The sequence below is a fragment of the Bubalus bubalis genome, chromosome 9 (genome assembly GCF_019923935.1).
Source record: "Bubalus bubalis isolate 160015118507 breed Murrah chromosome 9, NDDB_SH_1, whole genome shotgun sequence".
Lineage (NCBI taxonomy): Eukaryota > Metazoa > Chordata > Mammalia > Artiodactyla > Bovidae > Bubalus > Bubalus bubalis.
The window spans coordinates 102,471,543-102,489,358 of NC_059165.1; the positions used below are offsets into that span (position 1 = coordinate 102,471,543).

Genomic DNA, 17,816 nt, shown 5'->3' on the forward strand with positions numbered 1-17,816 from the left:
GCAGTGGGGACGTGTATCGACCACTGTCAAACTAGTTTCCTGGTTTCTCATGGAAAACATTTTATACACCTGGTTTTCTCCTTTTATACTTAGTCAATCAGTGTTCAGATAGGTCCATTCCTTGTTTTTCTTGGTGATATTACCACACAGGTGCCTATTTAAGGGAAATCATGGTTTATGTGGTTCTGCGGAGGAGCCTGGTAGGTTGCAGTCCATGGGGTCGCTAAGAGTCAGACTCAACTGAGCGACTTCACTTTCACGCATTGGAGAAGGAAATGGCAACCCACTCCAGTGTTCTTGCCTGGAGAATCCCAGGGACGGGGGAGCCTGGTGGGCTGCCGTCTATGGGGTCACACAGAGTCGGACACGACTGAAGTGACAGCAGCAGCAGCAGCAGCTTCAGTAAACAATTCATCTCAGGGCCCAACAGAGATCTATGATTACATTGCGTATATTATACAAACAGTTGTTCACCTCACATTTATCACCTACCTTTATCTTGCACAATTAGCCTGTATCATGGCTTTGGTTTCACTTACATTTCCCATCAAATCAATTTTCCAACCACTTGATCCAGGAATCCCTCCTCCTGAGGCCTCTAACTTGGCTGCTGCACACACCAGCCATGGCTGGGGGGTGTTTGTGGATCTCCCTTCTGCAGAACACTGACTCCTACATTCCCCCTACCCACACCCATCCCCAAGCTCTACCCTTAGACAAAAAGACAGCAGTAGTCACAGGATGGTAATTTTATATTCAGTACAAATGTTTATTTTTGCAATGAGAACTGCACAAAAAAAAAAAAAAAAAAAACTTTTAGTATATAAGTGAAAAGTCTACGAATTCCCTTCTACAAATGTCTAAAGTGTTTAATACAAGTCTCAGATTCACTGACATAGTTATTGGCCAAGCGATCCGTGCATACAGTACAGTATGGGCTCGTACACACCTCTTACTCTTGTATAGAACTAAGATTTCTAGTACTGTGGGAGAAGTTGGGAAGTGGCCAGAGAAATTAAATAGTAGATCCAAGTTCTAATTACAACCCAGTTAGAGAAACACCCTTCAGGGAGGTGTGGAGAGGGCCATGGCAGAGTTAAATCTTTAGAAGGAAGGTGCAGACAAACTGTTTCTCCAGCTAAACAGACTTGGCCTGGGGAAGTTTCTGAACAAAACACGGAACAAAAAATGAGAGTGGGATGAGAAGGAAGAAACCCCATGGAACCAAAATATAAGTCCCACTTGAACCAGCACAGTGGTTTGTTTATAAGGAAGTGCTGTGGGAGGGGGAAGAGGGTAGGGAGGAGTGTGGAGCAGGAGTGGGGCAGGTCTCTGGCTGAATGCCTGAACTACATATACCATCAGTTGGGATGTTTGGCAGATCCCAGACCCAAGATACAGGGCCTTTCTGCTTGAAAAAAAGGAGAATGTGGGTTAATAAACAGTGCTGGAAATGTTTCAACCACTGTCTTTGCATACGTGTAAGTGATAAACTTTCATCTTACATCCTGGGGGCTGCTCTTGAGTACTGCCCTTGCCCTGTGGCTGGGGCATGTGTGTACAAATGGGTGCACAGGCAGGCCCAGCAGGGTGTCCACCTGGCAGGCTTGGGGGTGGAGTGGGGTGAGGATCCTATCTGGGGAGATGTACATTATCTAAGTATCTTGTTAACCCTGAGCTTAAATGAAAGGAGTTCGGCAGAGGCAGGCAAGGTGGGAGACGTGGCTCAAGTCCTTTGGGCAAGTGGGAGATCAGAATGGAGGAAAGGCAAAAGGAAAGAATACTGTCTGGACTTTGGCCAGGTTCTGCTGGAGCATGTCACCAACTTCGAGTCCACAGGGAGAAGGGATACCTGGGCTCCCAGTTAACAGCTTCAGTCTAGAGGGGGCAGCTCCTGCCCAGGGACAGGCCAGGTGGTCCCAGGTGGTAGTTCTTGTACCAAGTTGGTGCGTTTGCGTGTGTGGGGCGGGGGTGGGGGGTGGGGGGGGGTGGGTGGCAGACTTAGCCTAGGCAACAACAGGTGGTTCACAAAGAAATATCAGGGAGACGCCAGCATTAAAAAAGAGAGATGTGTTTATTCCATGATCAGTACAGACCAAATGCATATTCACCGTATGAAAGTCAAACCAGTCAATGACTCCAGAGTTTGGCCAACACTGAGGCGCCAGCGTCATGGTGTAGAGTGGGTTCTCATGGCACGCGTAACCTCACCAAGGGCTCCAATTATAAAATTAAAAAAAAAGTTGGGAAGGGGTAGCCGGTTGGTAGGGCCAAGCGCCGGGCAGGGAGTCTCTGCCTCAGTCTGTGGCTTATGGCCCCTTGTGCCCGCCTCACCCCCTGGCCTTTCCTCTCCTGGTTAAAAAAAAAAAAAAAAAACTCAAAAAACTCAAAAAAAAAAAAAAAAAAAAAAAAAAAAAAAACCCCAACAGATTTTACATTAAAAATAAAAAGAAGCCAACAAATGGGGAGAGGAAAAAAGGATAAGAAAACGCAGTTTTCTGGTTTTATAATTAAAAATAGACTAGTAAAAGTTTGAAACTGAGTAAAATATAGGCAGTTTTTTTGTGTGTGTTTTGTATGTTTTGTATTTTTTGTGTGTGTGGGTTTTTCTTTTTTTTGAGTTTTTTTTTACACCAGTTTGGTGGAGTCACCAACAAACTTCAAACAAAGATATGCCAACTATGTTTCACTACACAGTACAGCCACGGTCACACACTACCCACAGCGCGGTGGCAGCCGCCGCTCAATGAGGAGACGATCACACCATTTCAGAGATAAGCAGTGCCATTGTGTCTGGAGGAGAAGAGAGAATTAAAAATAAAATAGAATCCAACAAAAAATATATATATAGAAAAAAACAAAACAAAACAAAACCAGAAACACAGGTGGGAAGGAACTGACTTTGGTTGGTGGCCTCACTCGCCAGGCGAGGCCGGCCCACACACACGCGTGTGACAGTCACCTCGCTCCAGATTGCCATGGACACACACACACCTCCACGGCACTATTCCCTTTTGCACAAGCGAACACTTACAGAGAGCGGCTCTCAATTAAAGGCTTGTGGGGGGAGGGGAAGGGAGGGGTGGGGTCTGTTCAAGGCAAAGTCAGTGCCAGCAAGGGGGTGGGCCAGCGCCCTTGCCATCTCCAGCTCTTGCAAGCCTGCCCTGGTCTCCTGGGTGTGGGCAGCGGCAGCTGGGGTGTGGGAAAGGACTCCCGGCGGGCAGGACGTCACGAACGTCACGCTCTTGGGGACAGTAAACCAGTCACGGTGGCGGCAGCAACGATGTCCTGTGTATACTGTGTAGACATTTGGCAGAGAGAAGGGCCTCTGCCCCACACGCGGGGACTCGGGGCTTGGGTCTAGCCGGCACTTGCTCATGGCGAGGCGTGCCCTGTGCCGATGTCCTGTGGGGGTGGCAGGACGTGCGGCTGGCTGTAAGGCAGACAGGCTCTGCGATCCTCAGCTGCCCACCAGGCCTGCCCCAGGCATAGCATGCAGGAGAGCCAGGCCTGGAGACACCCCCTCGCCGCTGCTACTGCCTCCGTTGCTGCCCCTAACACTATGGAGAGTCAACGTTTTGCCAGGAAATCAAAGTCAGAAGTCACCCAGGTGCTCTCAGAAAAGATTTTCTTCAAATATTGACAACAGATCACTCTGAAAATTCATGTCAATGGTAGCTGCCATCTGGAGGAGAGAGGAGGGTAAGAGGAAGTGAAATTCGGTGCCCTGCCCTTGCTCCCAGAATCCCCGCCCTGCCCTCCAGCGACGGATCTCCCCACAAGCCCACACTGCAGTACTTCCTGAATCGGGCCTGAGCACCCTGGAGGCCCAGAGGGCCAGCACAGCACAAACAAGAAGAGCTCGGCCCCGAGTTTCTGCCCAACAGCTCTCTGCTTGCACCCCGCCACCTCCTGGACCGCAGGGTCCCCTTTCTCAACTCCCCCAGGGGTGGATCTCTTCCCAGTAGTGCCCAGCAAAGCCCCCCGGCTCACCGCTTCCCGGCGCCTTCGCTCCTGCTCCTGCTTCCGGGCCAGCTCTCGCTGCTGGTCCAGCATGGACTGGGGCTGGGAGCTCCGGGCCTGGGGGGCGGCGGCAGCAGCTACAGCAGCTGCCTGTTGCTGCTGCTGCTGCTGTTCCTGGCGCTGCTGCTGCTGCTGCTCCTGGCGCCGCCGTGCCTCCTCATGGGCTCGCCGGGCCTGCTCCAGCGCATCCTCATCCTCCCGGCTCCTGAGCAGGGCAGAGCTCCGTGTCAGCATCCGCATGGGGACGGGTTTGAGCCCAGGGAGCCCCACGCCCCACCCAGATCCCACGCCCACCTCATGCGCTCCTGCCGCAGCCGCTCCTTCTCCTTCTCTGCGTGCTCAGCCTGCGCCTTCAAGGCCTTCTCGCGCTCCTCCTTCTCTCGGGCTGCGCGGCGGAACTGCTCGAAGCTGTCGCTCGAGGACTTTGCTGTGGAGGATGGGGTGGTAGGATGCTTCTGCACCAGGCTAGCCCAGGAGCCCATGTTCTTGATTTTTAGGTCCTGTGAGACAGATAGACCACGGGGCTGGTGAGGCACTCTGCTGTGCCTGGACTCCTCAAGAGGCCCGAAGTCTGAGGATGCACCCACCCAGGCAGCTCCCTGGGTGCCCTGGGTGGGGTGGGAGTGAAGGGCATTCATGGCTCCAACTGCTCCTACCTTTTTGGGTGCAACTGGCGTCTTCGGCTCCTGTTTCTGTTTGTCCTTGTCTGGGGCCCCTGCTGGGGGTGCATTCTGCTCAGGGGGCCGAATGACAGGCCTCCCGACATCCACAGGCTTCATCTCAGGCCCTGGAACACAAACAGCCTATGGGCCTGGGCCCTACCCACCTCAGTAGGGCACGGCTGACTGGCCCACAGAAAGCTCACACCCAGTGCAGGCTCCTGGAGGCCCTCAACCTCTGCGGGGGTTGGAGAGGGCACTCACGCTGGGGCAAGTGGACAGGGGCCTTGATGCTCTCCGGGTGCTTGGGGGGCTCCGGCCGCAGTGAGGGGCTGAAAGGCTCACTGCGGATGATGGGTGAGTGGATCTTCTCCTCCTTCACCACCACCAGAGGCTGGGGCTGGACCACAGAGGCCGCTCGGAGCTCCTGGGACAGCACAGGCATGGCAGTTGGTGAGGCAGACAGCCACCTCTGGCCCTGCCCGCCCCCACCCCTGGGGGCTGATGCCCAGCCCTGTCCTTTACCTGCTTCTTAGGCTGGACATTTTGCTGGGGTGGCGACTGGTGGGTCAGGCTCTGGAACTGTGGTATCTGGGGGGAATGTATCATAAGCGGGGAGGGGGCTTCACGGAGGTGACCTAAGAAAAGGAACAAGGAGCTTATCAGCCAATCTGGTTGATTGTGACCTCCACTTTGAGGAGGTCACAGGCCCTGAGCCCAACCAGGGAAGCCCCACAACAGCTCAGCCCCTGGCACCTCGGGCCCTCCGCTCACTGTGCTGTGCTTAGTGGCTCAGTTGTGTCTGACTCTGCAACCCCATGGACTATAGCCCACCAAGCTCCTCTGTCCATAAGAATTCTCCAAGCAAGAATACTGGAATGGGTAAATTCCTTCTCCAGGGGAACTTCCCAGCCCAGGAATCAAACCAGGGTCTCCTGCATTGCAGGCGGATTCCTCACCAGCTGAGCTCATTATGTTCACTGCGCTCACTGTAAAACAGGGCTCTATGGAGCCATGAACTCAATTCTGGTTGTTTGATAGCACTGTGTGTCAGGAGAAACAGCCTTCATTAAGAAACTTTAAGAAGTACAGATACATCTGGGCCTACGTGGGGTCTGGACTTAAGTCCTTTTTAAAAGTTCTTCAGGTGGTCCGATGGTACGATCTGGGTCAAACACGACGGATGTCAGTAACCTCACAGAGCAGGCAGCCTCGGTGCCCAGCTGTCCCCATGTGACTAGGCCAGTCTGCCTGGACATCTGCTTCGGGTCTAAGGCCGGACCCCCAGGAACCTCCCCAGCACAACTCAACCTGCAAGGCCCACAGAGTAGGGAGAAGCCTGGGACTGGCCTCCACCACAGCACAACGGCAGAACAGGCAATGGACATGTGGTTCTTGCAGAAAGTGGCCCGGCACACCCACCTTCATCCAAGGCAATGCTGGGGGGACCCAGGCAGCCTTGGCCCAGGCCTGCCAGAAATCCACAAACACACAAGTACAACAAGCACCCCCGGGGGGGGGGGGGGGGTCGCTCCCTTGGGAGCCCCTTCTGAGGAGGACCTAGCTGATGGCTCCCAGGCCTGTGACATGGAGGCATCTCCTGCCTCCTGTTGGCTCACTCAACAGCACCTAAAGGGGAGCCCAGCAGCCTGGGGCAATGCCTGCAAGTTGGCCTTCCCCAGGGACGCTTGCCAAGCCTCCTTGGCCTCCAAAAACTTGGCCTTTGACCCAGAGCCCCCATGTGTGTGGGACTCCCTGTGAACCAGTCTAGGCCACTGAACTCAAGCGGAAATGGGCCCAGGGACTGTAAGCACAGGCAGCCAGAGGGAACCTGCCCTGCCCCAGATGCTGACTCTTCCAAAGGTATCTCATCACCAGACCAGCCCTGGTCTCAGGCTCGAGGAAACCCCCAGCCGTCTGCAAGCTGCTGGGACCACTACTGGTCTTCCCGAGAAACGATGGCCAGCTGCTCTCAGCTCAGGGTGCACAGCGAGCCACTTGGCACCTACAGCTTTCACCAGGTTTAAGAAAAGTCACAGCCTAAAGCCAACAGCTTTATTCAATTTGTTGGCAGCACCCACAGCACCCCTCAGGTCAGGCTGCACAGTCTATGTGCCAAGCCCAGGACCCTCACATGTCACCACACCATGTGGCATCAACAAGAATACTGCCAGACTGTTTTGGTCAGAGACACCTAGAAAACAAGTATTCAGGAAAGGCAGGAGGGCTTGGCCTGCCCGATGCTGCTGACTGAAAATGGGCAGCCGAGGTCAGGCTACAGACTGGGAGCAGAAGACACGAGCGGTTTCCCAGGAAGTTGTGCGCTACCTTTGAGCTTCAGCCCAATTCTCCCTGACATGTTTCCAGCTCCACCAGGGGGGCCTCCTGACACCAAAAGCAGAGCACCTTTTCAGGCAGGTATCCAGAGAGCCCCTGCTGCCCAGATTTGCTCCTGGCTCAGGCTGGACCTTATACCCCACTGTTTGTTAAACCAGCTCCTGCTCATCCTGGTCACCTCCAGGAAGCCTGCCCCAACCTCCAGAGGCAGAGGAGGTGCCTTCCTTGGGCTCTCAGCTCCCCTTCCTACAGGAATCACCATGCACTGTAATGCTATCTTGACTGTGAGTTCCAAAAAACTGACCAACTGAGGCCTTAATCTGTCACCTTGGCTTGGAAGCAAGATGCACACCTGATTAAAACACTGTATCACTGCCCCTTTTCAGCTGCGTCTCTCCAACCAACCCAGAGCCTCCGAGACTCAGCTCTGAGCTCACGTCAGCCTGCCGCGCCCAACTGACCCACCTGGCTCCTTGGGGATGAGATTCTGGGCCTGGAGCCAGCCTCCCCAAAGCCCGGGGGCAGGGTGGGGACACTTACCAGTGGAGTAGGGGTCTGACTTGTGGTGCCGGGGTGAAGGGTGGTGCTGGATGACTTGTTGAGGCTTGGCAGGCTGCGGCGGGGGTGGCTGCTGGCCTGTGGGTGGGTGGGGTGGCTGCTGGCCAGGGGGCGGTGGGGGCTGCTGGATGTGGGCGGGGAACTGCATGGGCTGCATGTGCACAGGCCGTGGGGGGGGCTGGTGCTGCTGCTGGGGTGGGGGCTGGGGTTGGGGTGGGGGTGGGGGTGGCGGCTGCTGCTGCTGCAGCTGCTGCTGCACGGAGGGGTGGGGAGGGGGCGGCAGGGGGGGCGGGGGCTGGGACTGCACCTTCACGGAAGGGAGTAGTGGCGTGGGGGGCTGCACCTTCTGCAGCTGCTGCAGGTAGAGCTGCATCTGCATGGAGGTGAGGGGCGGGGCAGGCGGCTCTTCGTCCTCCTGCAGCAGCACTTGGGGGGGCTGAGCCATGGGGGGCTGCGGGAGGAGGGGTGGCTGGGCCAGGGCGGGTGACACAGCAGGGGGACGGGAAGCCTTGGGGGGCAAGGCGGCAGCTCGGTTACTGGGCCGTGATGGCTGCTGAGGCAGCGCGTTGTGCAAAGCTGCAAGGACGGGAGCCGGGTGGTGAGGCTCACACACTGTGCGGCCCCCGGCCCAGCCTTTCTCCTCCATCCCGCCCTCTGACTTGTCTCCCTTCAACTGGCAACCTCTCCCCACCCTCCTTGGCTTCCCCAGAACTCGAGAGTCAGAATGGCATCCAGGGAGGGCTACAGGAACAAGCTTCCCCCCCCAACCCCCGCCCCCAGCATCATCCTGCCCTGTGCTCCGTGCCCCTAACTTTCTTCCCTCCCCTCCAACCGTTCCACTCACCCTCCAGGTCTTTCCTCATCCCCACATCCCTTGCAGGATGAGAGTTCGTGCCCTCCCACCCCTGACTGGGAGCCACAGAGGAGTCCCATCCTTTCCCACCTCACACTTCGAGGCCTGGCCCACCAGACCTGAATCAGTATCTTCTGCACCAAAGCACTGTCTCTCCTCGCAAGGCCTGTCCTGTCCACACTTCTGGCGTCATTTTCAGAATGGGCCCAAGGAGCGGCTAATGTACCCCGAGCAACCAGACAGCTGAGGCTAAGAGGGATTCTACCCGCCGCTCAGAGAAGCCCGTCACTGTACTAAGACCCGAGTGGGCGCGGTCGCCGCTCACCTGGAGGAGAGACCACCGAGTGCTGGTTGAGATGAGGCGGAGTGCTGTGCTCAGGAGGCTGGGGCAGGTGAGGGGGCAGCTCGGGCTGTGGCAGGTGCAGGATGGGCTGGGTGAAGTGGCCGATGGGGTCGAAGACACTGCCTGGAAGCTGGGGCTCCAGCACAGGCACCTGGGCGGCGATGAAGGGTGGAGGCGAGGACTTCATCGCGGGGGCCGCCTGCTGGGGCATGGAGGGGGGTGGGGGCGGGGCCGGGGGCTGCTGCGGAGGCTGCTGCTGGGGCGGTGGCGGCGGCGGGGGCTGCTGGGGCGGCGGCGGCGGCGGGGGCTGGGGCACGGGGGCCGGGGCCTGCTGCATCTGCTGATGGTGGTGGTGGTGGTGCTGCAGACAGACAGGACAGGCTGACATGAGGTAGGCCACAGTGTCTGGGCCAAGCACAGGACCCCTCCCCGCCAGGGCCCACACAAGCAGGCGGCCAGTGCACACCTGCTCAAAGACACCCCTGAAACCACCTACCTTCTTCTGCTCCCTCCCAGGGTGCCCCTTCTTTTTTGACTTCGGAGCCATCTCTGTGGAGGTAAAGAGAAGGCGGTGAGGCTCTAAGGGAGAAGACTGGGAGCGGGCCTTCCTCGCGGAGTGAGGAGAAAACAGAGGGTGAGTTCAGGAGAAGGGCCAAGTGACAGTGAGAGGGAGGGTGGCCAGGTTCCGTCCGGGAGGGGTTACAGGGGAGGGAAAGATGTGTGGGTGTCACCTACCCATTTGCCTGCGGCTTCTTTTCCCTAGCGGGGACCATGCCTAGCTTCCCCACCAAACTCCAGACCACCAGCTTCATGACAAGAGCACACCCGAACGTGTGGGGGACTGAGCTACGAGGGACCTCCTGCCTCAACCGTCTCCCCTTCTTGGCTAGTCAGAGGCCTCCACAGGGATCTGAGCATCTGCACTCCAACCTGCTTCACCCTGGGACCACCACGGTGCTTGAAATGATCTTATCCATTTAAGAAACTAGTAAAGTAAGGCTCAGAGAAGTTGAGGGACTTGCCCCAGCCACACAGCCCAAAAGTAACAACTCGGCGGCCTCCAGCTGCACTGCCCTCTGACACTTGCGCCTTCCCATTGTCCCAGGAGCAGCAGAAATGTATAGGTGGTGACAGGGACCACTGGTGCCAGCACGGGCCAAGGCCCTGGCCACAGAGCCGTGGGACAGGTGAGGAGAGTGCTGACAAGTGGGAAGTGCTGCCAAGCTTGTGCATTTTGTGGAGGGAGAGAAGCAAGCCAGCCAGCCAGCCAGCCTCTCTGGACGACCCAGGAACCAATGAGGGAGGCACTCGATGCTGTGGCCAGCAGAGGCGGCGGCCACTGGCCAGACTCCTCTTCCTCTCAGGAGACCAGCCTCAGAGAAGTCCCTGTGTCGGGACACAGTTCATGTGATGCAGGGAGACAAAGTACGTGTCCTGGCTTCTCAGGAGCCCACGGCTTGTTGCTGCCACTGTGTGGGCACATCTGGGGTGTGCCCGTCTCTGTGAGGAGTGTGCAAGAGCCACCCTGAGCCCCTCTGCCCCGCCTCTATAGAGCTTCATGCTAAGGAACTTCGGCCCATGGGATTCCCCTCACCAAACACCACTGGGTGCACATCCTGGAGCGGGAGACAGGGAGGGGAAGCCTGGCCAGGGCTCGAGGGCTGGGAAGTGAAGCCACCGACCACCAGGTGGGAGATGGGACCCCGCCCGTGGTGCCTTTGGGGTTCCTGTCACTGAGAGGCACCTCATCGCTTTGCCTGGCCTCCCTTGCGCTCCTCACCAGGGTGCCGGCTCTTGCCGCTGGTGCTGGAGGACACATGCTTTTTGCCCAAAGTGGGGCTAGCTCCACTGGTAGCTGCTTCACGGAGGGCAGTGCTAAGGAAGCTTTGGAGAGGCGTACGGCCTTGGTGTAGTGGGCCACTTAAAGGGGTGAGGGAGACCTCGTGCCCTGCCAGAACTCACCATTCCATGCAAGAGGTAAGACAGTGACACAGAACTCTGCGGCTACAGACACGTTTTTAGCTGAGTGGCAGTGACTAGGGACACCTGGGGTGCGGGAACTGCAGGCCCAGCCCCAAACCCAGATACTAGAGATGCCAGGATACAGGGCTCAGGACTCTATGGGTCACATATGAGACCTGGTAGAAAGGACACTCTTGAGTCACAACGTATGAAAGGGAGCAGTTTGGGTAATTTGCAGGATTGGGCCACAAGCCGGGTGTCCAGGAGCCTCGGGGTGAAGGAACGCTGGACCATACAGAGGCTGGAAGCCTAGGGCCGAGGGGACCCTACACGCACAAGGCTGGAGCATGGCACACAGGAGGAAGAGGACGGGGCGTTCCCCCAGCCCGGGCTCCCCTCCCAGGGTGGATGCCACCAACAGAAACTGCAGCTCAAGGGAGGCTGGGGGCAGGAAGGCGGTCAGTGCATTAAGTATGACCTGGATAGGACACTGTGTCGCAGGGAGAAGGTTGGATGGGGTTGAGGTGGCCTGTCATCTCATGGCCTTGGTGGGGAAAACACTTTTTTCCAACACAGAAGAGGGACAAGTGGCTTTGAGCCCTCACCACCTCCCTGCAGCCATGAGCAAGAGAGGCCCACTGGGGGAACTAGCGGGGACAAAGTGCAATGGGGCCCTTAAGGATCCAGGGAGTGGGTATAAGCTGCCTTAGAAAGGTCACCAGGAGTATCACCCCCAAGCTGCACAGAAGTGTGGGGTAGGGCTGGCCTAGAGCGGGAGAGAAGTGGGAGGCACCCAGCAGACCACCAGGACCAGAGGACTCAAGGGGCTGGCGGCAGGGACCAAGGGGTGCTGGAGCCTATTTGGGGCTGTCACAGCTGGCTCACAGGCACCACTCGCCTCGTGGTAGGAAGACAAGACAGGAAGTGTACAACTTCACCACACACCAGCCCCAAGACACCCCCCACACAAAACTCTCTAGAAAGGGTTACATGAAGATGGCCTCAAGTACTGTGTGATCTTTATTCCATGAACATCTTGAACTCAACACAAATTTCAGCTTTACATAGGATGGTAATTGTACAAAGAATTAAAACGTTTTTGTAAAATCTGATTAAAACACTGATTCCTCCCCACTCCCCCACAACTCAAGGGAAGGAGACAGGACGGAAGGCAAGGGCAGAGGTGCAGAGCCCCTCAACTGAACAGACTGGAAGCCTCCGCACCAGCAGACACCCGGCCTCCCACCCTTCCCTAGAGCAACTTCTCAGGCCCGGCTGGCACCGGCCAGCGCCCGCACACTGGAGGCTGCCGAAAGGGTGGGCGGGCTTCTGCTCGCTCTGCTCTTCCTGGGGCACCGGTGCCAGCCCGAATCGAACGATCAAGTTCTCTGTCAGACGGAAGCACCATGGGCAAGGACAGGACCCCTGAACAGAGAAGATGCAAGGATCACATAGGAAGAGCTGGCCTGGGGCTACAGCCTCTGTGCCCACGAGCGGGAAGGGGTGGGGTGGCACACAGGCTGACGCCATGGGAATCTAGCCTGCCATTTGCTCCAAGACGGCAGAATCTTCCCAGAAAGACAATGCCAGCAGCTTCCCAACTGTCCTGTGGGAATCTCTGGGCATGAAGCCCCCGGACCCAAGCCAGGCCAAGCAGTACTGGAAACACATCAGGAACAGGCCAAAGGGCAGCTCAAAATAGTCTGTTTGGCAAACGAGCTCAACTGGAAGCTGACCGGCTGGAGGATCCGGGAGCAGCTGAGGAACTCCCAAGTATCACTGCAGGGCCCGAGGGGCTCCGGGGAGGCTGAGCGCAGAACCCAAGGCCAAGACCAGTCTGGGGCTGTTACAACTGCTTGGGCTCAAGGTCCCAAGGAGGTGGGGAGGGGGCCAGGGCTTCCACGCAGGCGCTGGCCAACTGCACCTCCTCAAGCCTGCTCCCAGGTGCAGGGGGAGGCTGATCCCAAAATGCCAGGAGACGGTCAGGCCTCGAAGTACACACCAACTACATTTAAAACAAACGCTATTCCTTAGGGGACTTTTCACGCCAGGCAGTTTTCTGCTGAGATGCTGGATTCATGACCAAAAAAGGGCTGATGTTTATTTTTAGAGCCAAAAAAAAAAGCCTATCCAGTGCCTCTCAGAGGGCTTGGATGATGTGGCCCACCCGGCAGCTCCCATCACTCTTGGGGGCTGAACAGAGGGGAGTACCTGCATGGGCACGAAGAGGACTCAAAGGCTCCAATGCCCTCACCACTGACTGGTCCAGCCCTCTCGTGCTACTAGCCCAGATCCCGACCCCCAGCGGGGGCGAGGACTGTGGGCTGGAGGAATCAGGTCAGCCGGCGGCACGGCCACGTCTCCCCAGATGTCCCTCACTCCCGGCCTGCCTGGCAGCTCCTGCAGGCTGCGTCTATGTACCTGGGAAGAGAGGGGCAAGGAGGCCGCCTAGGAGGTACTTTCCCTGTGCAACTTTAGGAGAAGAGGCCAAAGAAGTTGGGAAGATGCCCAACAGACAACAGTGGGAACGATGAAAACAGAGAGAGGACTCCAGGGGGCTGTGGGTCAGCTGTGGCTGGTGTGCGCCTCTGGCCAACAGAGCCGGGTGGGCCACCAGAGAAGGCAGGCTGAGGGACAGCCCCAGGGAGCCGTGGGCCCAGCTGGCCTCGCCTCTAAAGCCTCGCTCCTCACTTGGGCAAACTCTAGATGTCACAATGTTCTTCCTGAGGCTGAGTTGAGTGAGATCTTCCCTGGGCTAACATCATCAGAAGGTCCAGGAGGGAAGCAGTTAGGATCCAGAGTCCCCCCAAAAGAGGGAGGGGTGGAGACAGAAAACACGTCTGTGACGGGGCCTTGCACACGGAGCAGCACCGCATGAATGTGTGTGCAGGGGGATTGTCATCACCCTCTGGGAGATGCCACCCACTCAGAGGACCCCAGACGACCAGGGAGGCTGGGCAGAACAGCCAGGCAGTCTTTACACAGGAGGCCCGGGCGGGCGGGCGGCCAGGCAGGCAGCCTTCCCGGAGGCGGGACTAGGTGTGAGCTGCTGGACATGACTAATCCACCCCGGGGGACAGGCCCAGGGCTCTGAGGAATTCCATAACTTGATGGAGTCCTGTCCCTTTCACGGAAGAAAATGGACTTAAGCTATAGCTTGCTGGGAAGGAATCTGGAACTGAAGACCGTTTTATTAAGAGTCCGTGTCCAATGATTAGGCAGGACCTACGTAGAGGGAGAGAGAAACCAGTGTGAGAGAAATGGTGTGGAATGTACCGTTCAAGTCATAAAGAACAGAAGAACTGCAGACCAAGCCAGCCTCCGGTGCCCCGCCTGCTGTCAGGGCACGAGAAGACAGCGCCGCAACTGGGAGTTCCACCCCTGCCTGACCAGCTGCGTGTGGGGACAGGCCCACCTTCCCGAGAAGGGCCTCGGATCAGGCGCGCACAGATGTCTCCAGAACCGCCTGAGACTGCTCATGCCTCTAGACAGAATGGCTTCCAGTAACGAGCTCCATGTGTGCGCACTGCGTGCTGGGGTCTCTTTTGCTGGGCTCTGCAGCTGAGAGATTACCCCGCCTGTCCTCTCCTTGCCTCACTTCTGAAGTCCCGCATGGTATGCCACACCCACTGGGCACCCACGGATTCTGTCCTTACCCTCCAGGGTCCACTTTTCTGCACCCTATCTCAGCAAGGTAATGCTGACCCTGCCTTGGGGCTCAGCTGGAAGGAGGGAATGCCTCTAAGAAAGGAGCTCTGGAGTGCAGGACCTCTAGCTAACAGCCTCTGCATTCCTCTGAACTCCAAGAAACAAGCAAAATTATAAAAAAGAGGAGCCAGTGACATACACTGTTAAGGAAGAGAACAAATTAAAAATAAAAACAAGAGGAAGAAAGTTGTCCTTTCTTTTTTCCCAGGCATCGAATGCAGCTTCCTTTGACTGGGGAGAGGGGCTGGGGCTCTTTCCCACCCACAGAGCAGAGCAGATGCTTCTGTTAGAATCACGGATGCAACCAACACTGCACTCCCATGGTCCCCAAGTGTGTGTGTGTGGGAAAAACCCGCCCACCGGCTGCTCTCTCATTCAAGGCACATTCCACAAGGCGCGCCCTCGCCCGGGAAGCCCTTGCATCCCTCCCTGCATGTGTGTGGGTGTGAGGGGTCGCCTGGCACTGCAGGCAGATTGGCTGTAGCCCCATCCTCCAGATCTCTTCCTACCCCCACCCCCACCAGGGACTCAGCCCTTTCCCAAGAGCAAGCATCACACCCTTGGAGTGGGCAGCAGCAGGCCTCAGGATGGGACAGGAACCAAGTCATTCCAAGACCCAGGGTCGCGGAAGTTGAGGTTGGTTGTCTAGGAAGAATGCCCCACGGCCTCTGTCTGCACTTTCCAGCTCAAATCTTTCCAAAACATAAAGCATTCCTTTTCCCCCTGGAGCTATTAAGAAACACCCACATGCTCCAATCCTGGGAAAAGGAAACCAGGAGACTAAAATAGCTGGTGCGTGCTCTCTCTGCAACTAGAAGACCAAAACCAAGTTCAGGAGACTGCTCTGAACTCCTATCCCAGCCCAGGCTAAGGATGCTCCTGAGAGGGACAGGAGGTGGTGTCCAGCCCTGTGTGCCCATAAAACCTGTGGGTAGCACTGGGGAGGAGCCAGACATCAATCAGCAATGGGATGGGGTGAAAGTTTACGCTGGCTCAGGGGCAGTGGGAGGGTGGCCCTTGTACCACTGTCTTTGTCCCAATACTAAACCTCTCAAGCAGATTCAGAGTTTAAGCACAATCAAAGCTCAATGGAAGACTATGACTCAGGTAACAGTTGGGTTCAAAAGATGTGGTGGGTCTGGCCAACAGTGCTGCCTGCTGCTCACGGGAGGAGGAGCACATGGTGCCTGGGACGGAAAGACATCCCCACCAACCCCAGTCTGTGGATGCACTGCATCCCTGAACAGTAAGTAGCCCTGTCCCAACAGCCAGCCCCCCTGTTCTGAGCAGTTGGCAGCATCCTTGTCTATGGACAGTGGCCAGAGATGAGACTACGTACCACTGCCCTAGCCCCAATTTAGTGCCTCTGGTCAGTTTCTTTTGGTGATTTGAGTCCTGGGGCTGTGTTGGCAGAACTGACAAATACAGGCCCTTCAGGAATTTCGGCTCTAATCCAAATGGAAACACAAGAACAAGAAGGGCAAAACAGTTAAGCCCCCAGAGACCAAGAGAAATCCCCCCAGTGCCCCCCACCAGGCCCCCACACCCCTCCCTGCCAAGGCAGAACCACCTGTACCTAGTCACAGCAATCTACCCAGCTCCATGGACCCCACACGAGGAACCACCCAGCAAGTAAGCATAGCTTCCTGTGCAGGAGGGTAGTGGCAGACAGTCCATCCCCTGGAACCAGGACACGGGCTCCCACTTGGAGCCTGGAGCACCTGGGGTGCAGGGCACAAACCCACAGGGTTGGTCCCTCCCGAGAGCAGAAGCTCTCAGTCGGTCCCCAGAGCACACAGATGGCAAAGGAAAAGCCAGAACCACACAAAGGACAGCCTCGCAAAACTCAAGGTGGGGAGGGCGCCTGGGGAGAAGAAGGAGCTGAGGCAGCCGAGGGAGCCGCCAGGGCTGGACTGCTGGAGCCTGGGAGCCTGCAGGCTGGCGGCTCCGAGACTGTAAATCTTGCCCTCTTTCCCGCCAGGACAGCTGTTCCCAGGACTCTCAGATTACTTGTTGCACAATCTTTCCACTTTCTTTAAAGGAGGGAAAAGTGTGAAGGAAAAAAAAAAATCTCGGCAGCAGCAGAGAGCTGCTGGAAATGCCGTCATGGTTACTCCACAGGCGGCGGCATCAGGCCGGGTGCAGGGCACTCAGAAGCTCAGGAGTCAGGGACAAAGGCCACAGTCCAAACTCAGGACTGGGACACCAGGGTGTGATGGTCACGACGCCCTAAGGCGCCACACTGGGCGGGGCCTGGTCACGCGGGTTTTAGCCCTCAGGTCCTCTGCCAATTTCAATCTCTGGGGTTTTCTCTGGTTGCTCAGATCCTTAGGGGAAAAGGCTGCAAAACCCCTAGTAGGAGAAGCCTGCTAGAAAACATAGGAGGTACAAAACCCCAGAAGCAAAGGCAAACCTGAGGTTTGGCTGGAACTGAGAGTGAGAAGTCAGCAGCCACCTGGAATGCTAATTAGGCCCAAGAATACAGCCATTCACCCTGGCCAGCGCACTGGGCCCTGGCCCAAGGCCCCACTCTGCCTCAGCAAGCACGGGGTGTGGCGCCCCCTACTGGCCAGCAGACTTTAAAAACGCACCGAAGAGGGAGCTGGTTAGGAAGAAAGAAAAAAGGGTAAAGGATAGAAACATGACCAGCAAACTACCCACAGCAGTCTCTGCATACAACAGGAGCTCAATAAATACAGAATATCCTCAATGGATTTCACATCACTTGGGCCCATTGAAAGGAGGTAGTCCAGAGCACTGATGTCCTAGAGAAGGCTCCCCTCCCCCTCCCCTGGGAAACCTAGAGTCCTTACAAGGGGAAAGGAACAGTGACAAGGTCCAGGGGACCCCTGCCCCACAAGACCCACACACCTCAGAGCAGCACCACTCTTCAACTGCTGCAAATAATCCTCATACCTCCTCGGCACCACCGGATCACATTATCTATCTATGTGAACTAAGAGGAGCTTGTCGTTTCCCTCCAGTTACAGTAAAGTACCAGAGACAGGATTAGGCACACGAAGAATACGCCAGGAGCTTTGCTGCCCACTGTGAGGTGCACAGTGCAGCCTGCCTGGAGGGACTGGCCCAAGGCAGGTTCGTGGGCGGTCTGCAGACTGCCGACTCAGCCGATGAAGACACCTGCCTGCCCACCAACAACCCTATTCACCCAGACACAGAAGTCAGCTCCACCTCAGAGCAGCCTAGTCACCAGGCTTCTTCTCAGCCTCTCCTCTGGGCCAGTCTGAGCATCAGCTCCCAAGAATAACCAGAAATGCTTGTGTCTGGAGGAAAGGTCCCCTGCCCCACCACCGGCACAGCTCTCAGCATCTCCACCTGCCCCCGCCTCCCACGTCAAGGCTGCTGCTCAGCC

General features: G+C 56.8%; 1 protein-coding gene across 2 annotated transcripts in view; it reads right to left on the reverse strand.

Annotated features, from left to right (window-relative positions):
* Positions 1-2,055: 2,055 nt before the first annotated feature.
* The window catches only part of BRD4 (bromodomain containing 4), an 87,637-nt gene continuing 71,876 nt past the window's right edge, over positions 2,056-17,816 (reverse strand). For both annotated transcript variants that reach the window (XM_045166750.1, XM_045166751.1), the window contains exons 12-20: positions 9,270-9,322; positions 8,756-9,134; positions 7,560-8,153; positions 5,208-5,320; positions 4,947-5,109; positions 4,680-4,810; positions 4,318-4,523; positions 3,994-4,228; positions 2,056-3,685 (exon numbers count right to left, since the gene is read on the reverse strand). In XM_045166750.1, coding sequence (XP_045022685.1) covers positions 3,617-3,685; positions 3,994-4,228; positions 4,318-4,523; positions 4,680-4,810; positions 4,947-5,109; positions 5,208-5,320; positions 7,560-8,153; positions 8,756-9,134; positions 9,270-9,322 — 1,943 coding nt within the window. In that variant the 3' untranslated portion in view covers positions 2,056-3,616. The remainder of the gene's footprint in view (positions 3,686-3,993; positions 4,229-4,317; positions 4,524-4,679; positions 4,811-4,946; positions 5,110-5,207; positions 5,321-7,559; positions 8,154-8,755; positions 9,135-9,269; positions 9,323-17,816) is intronic.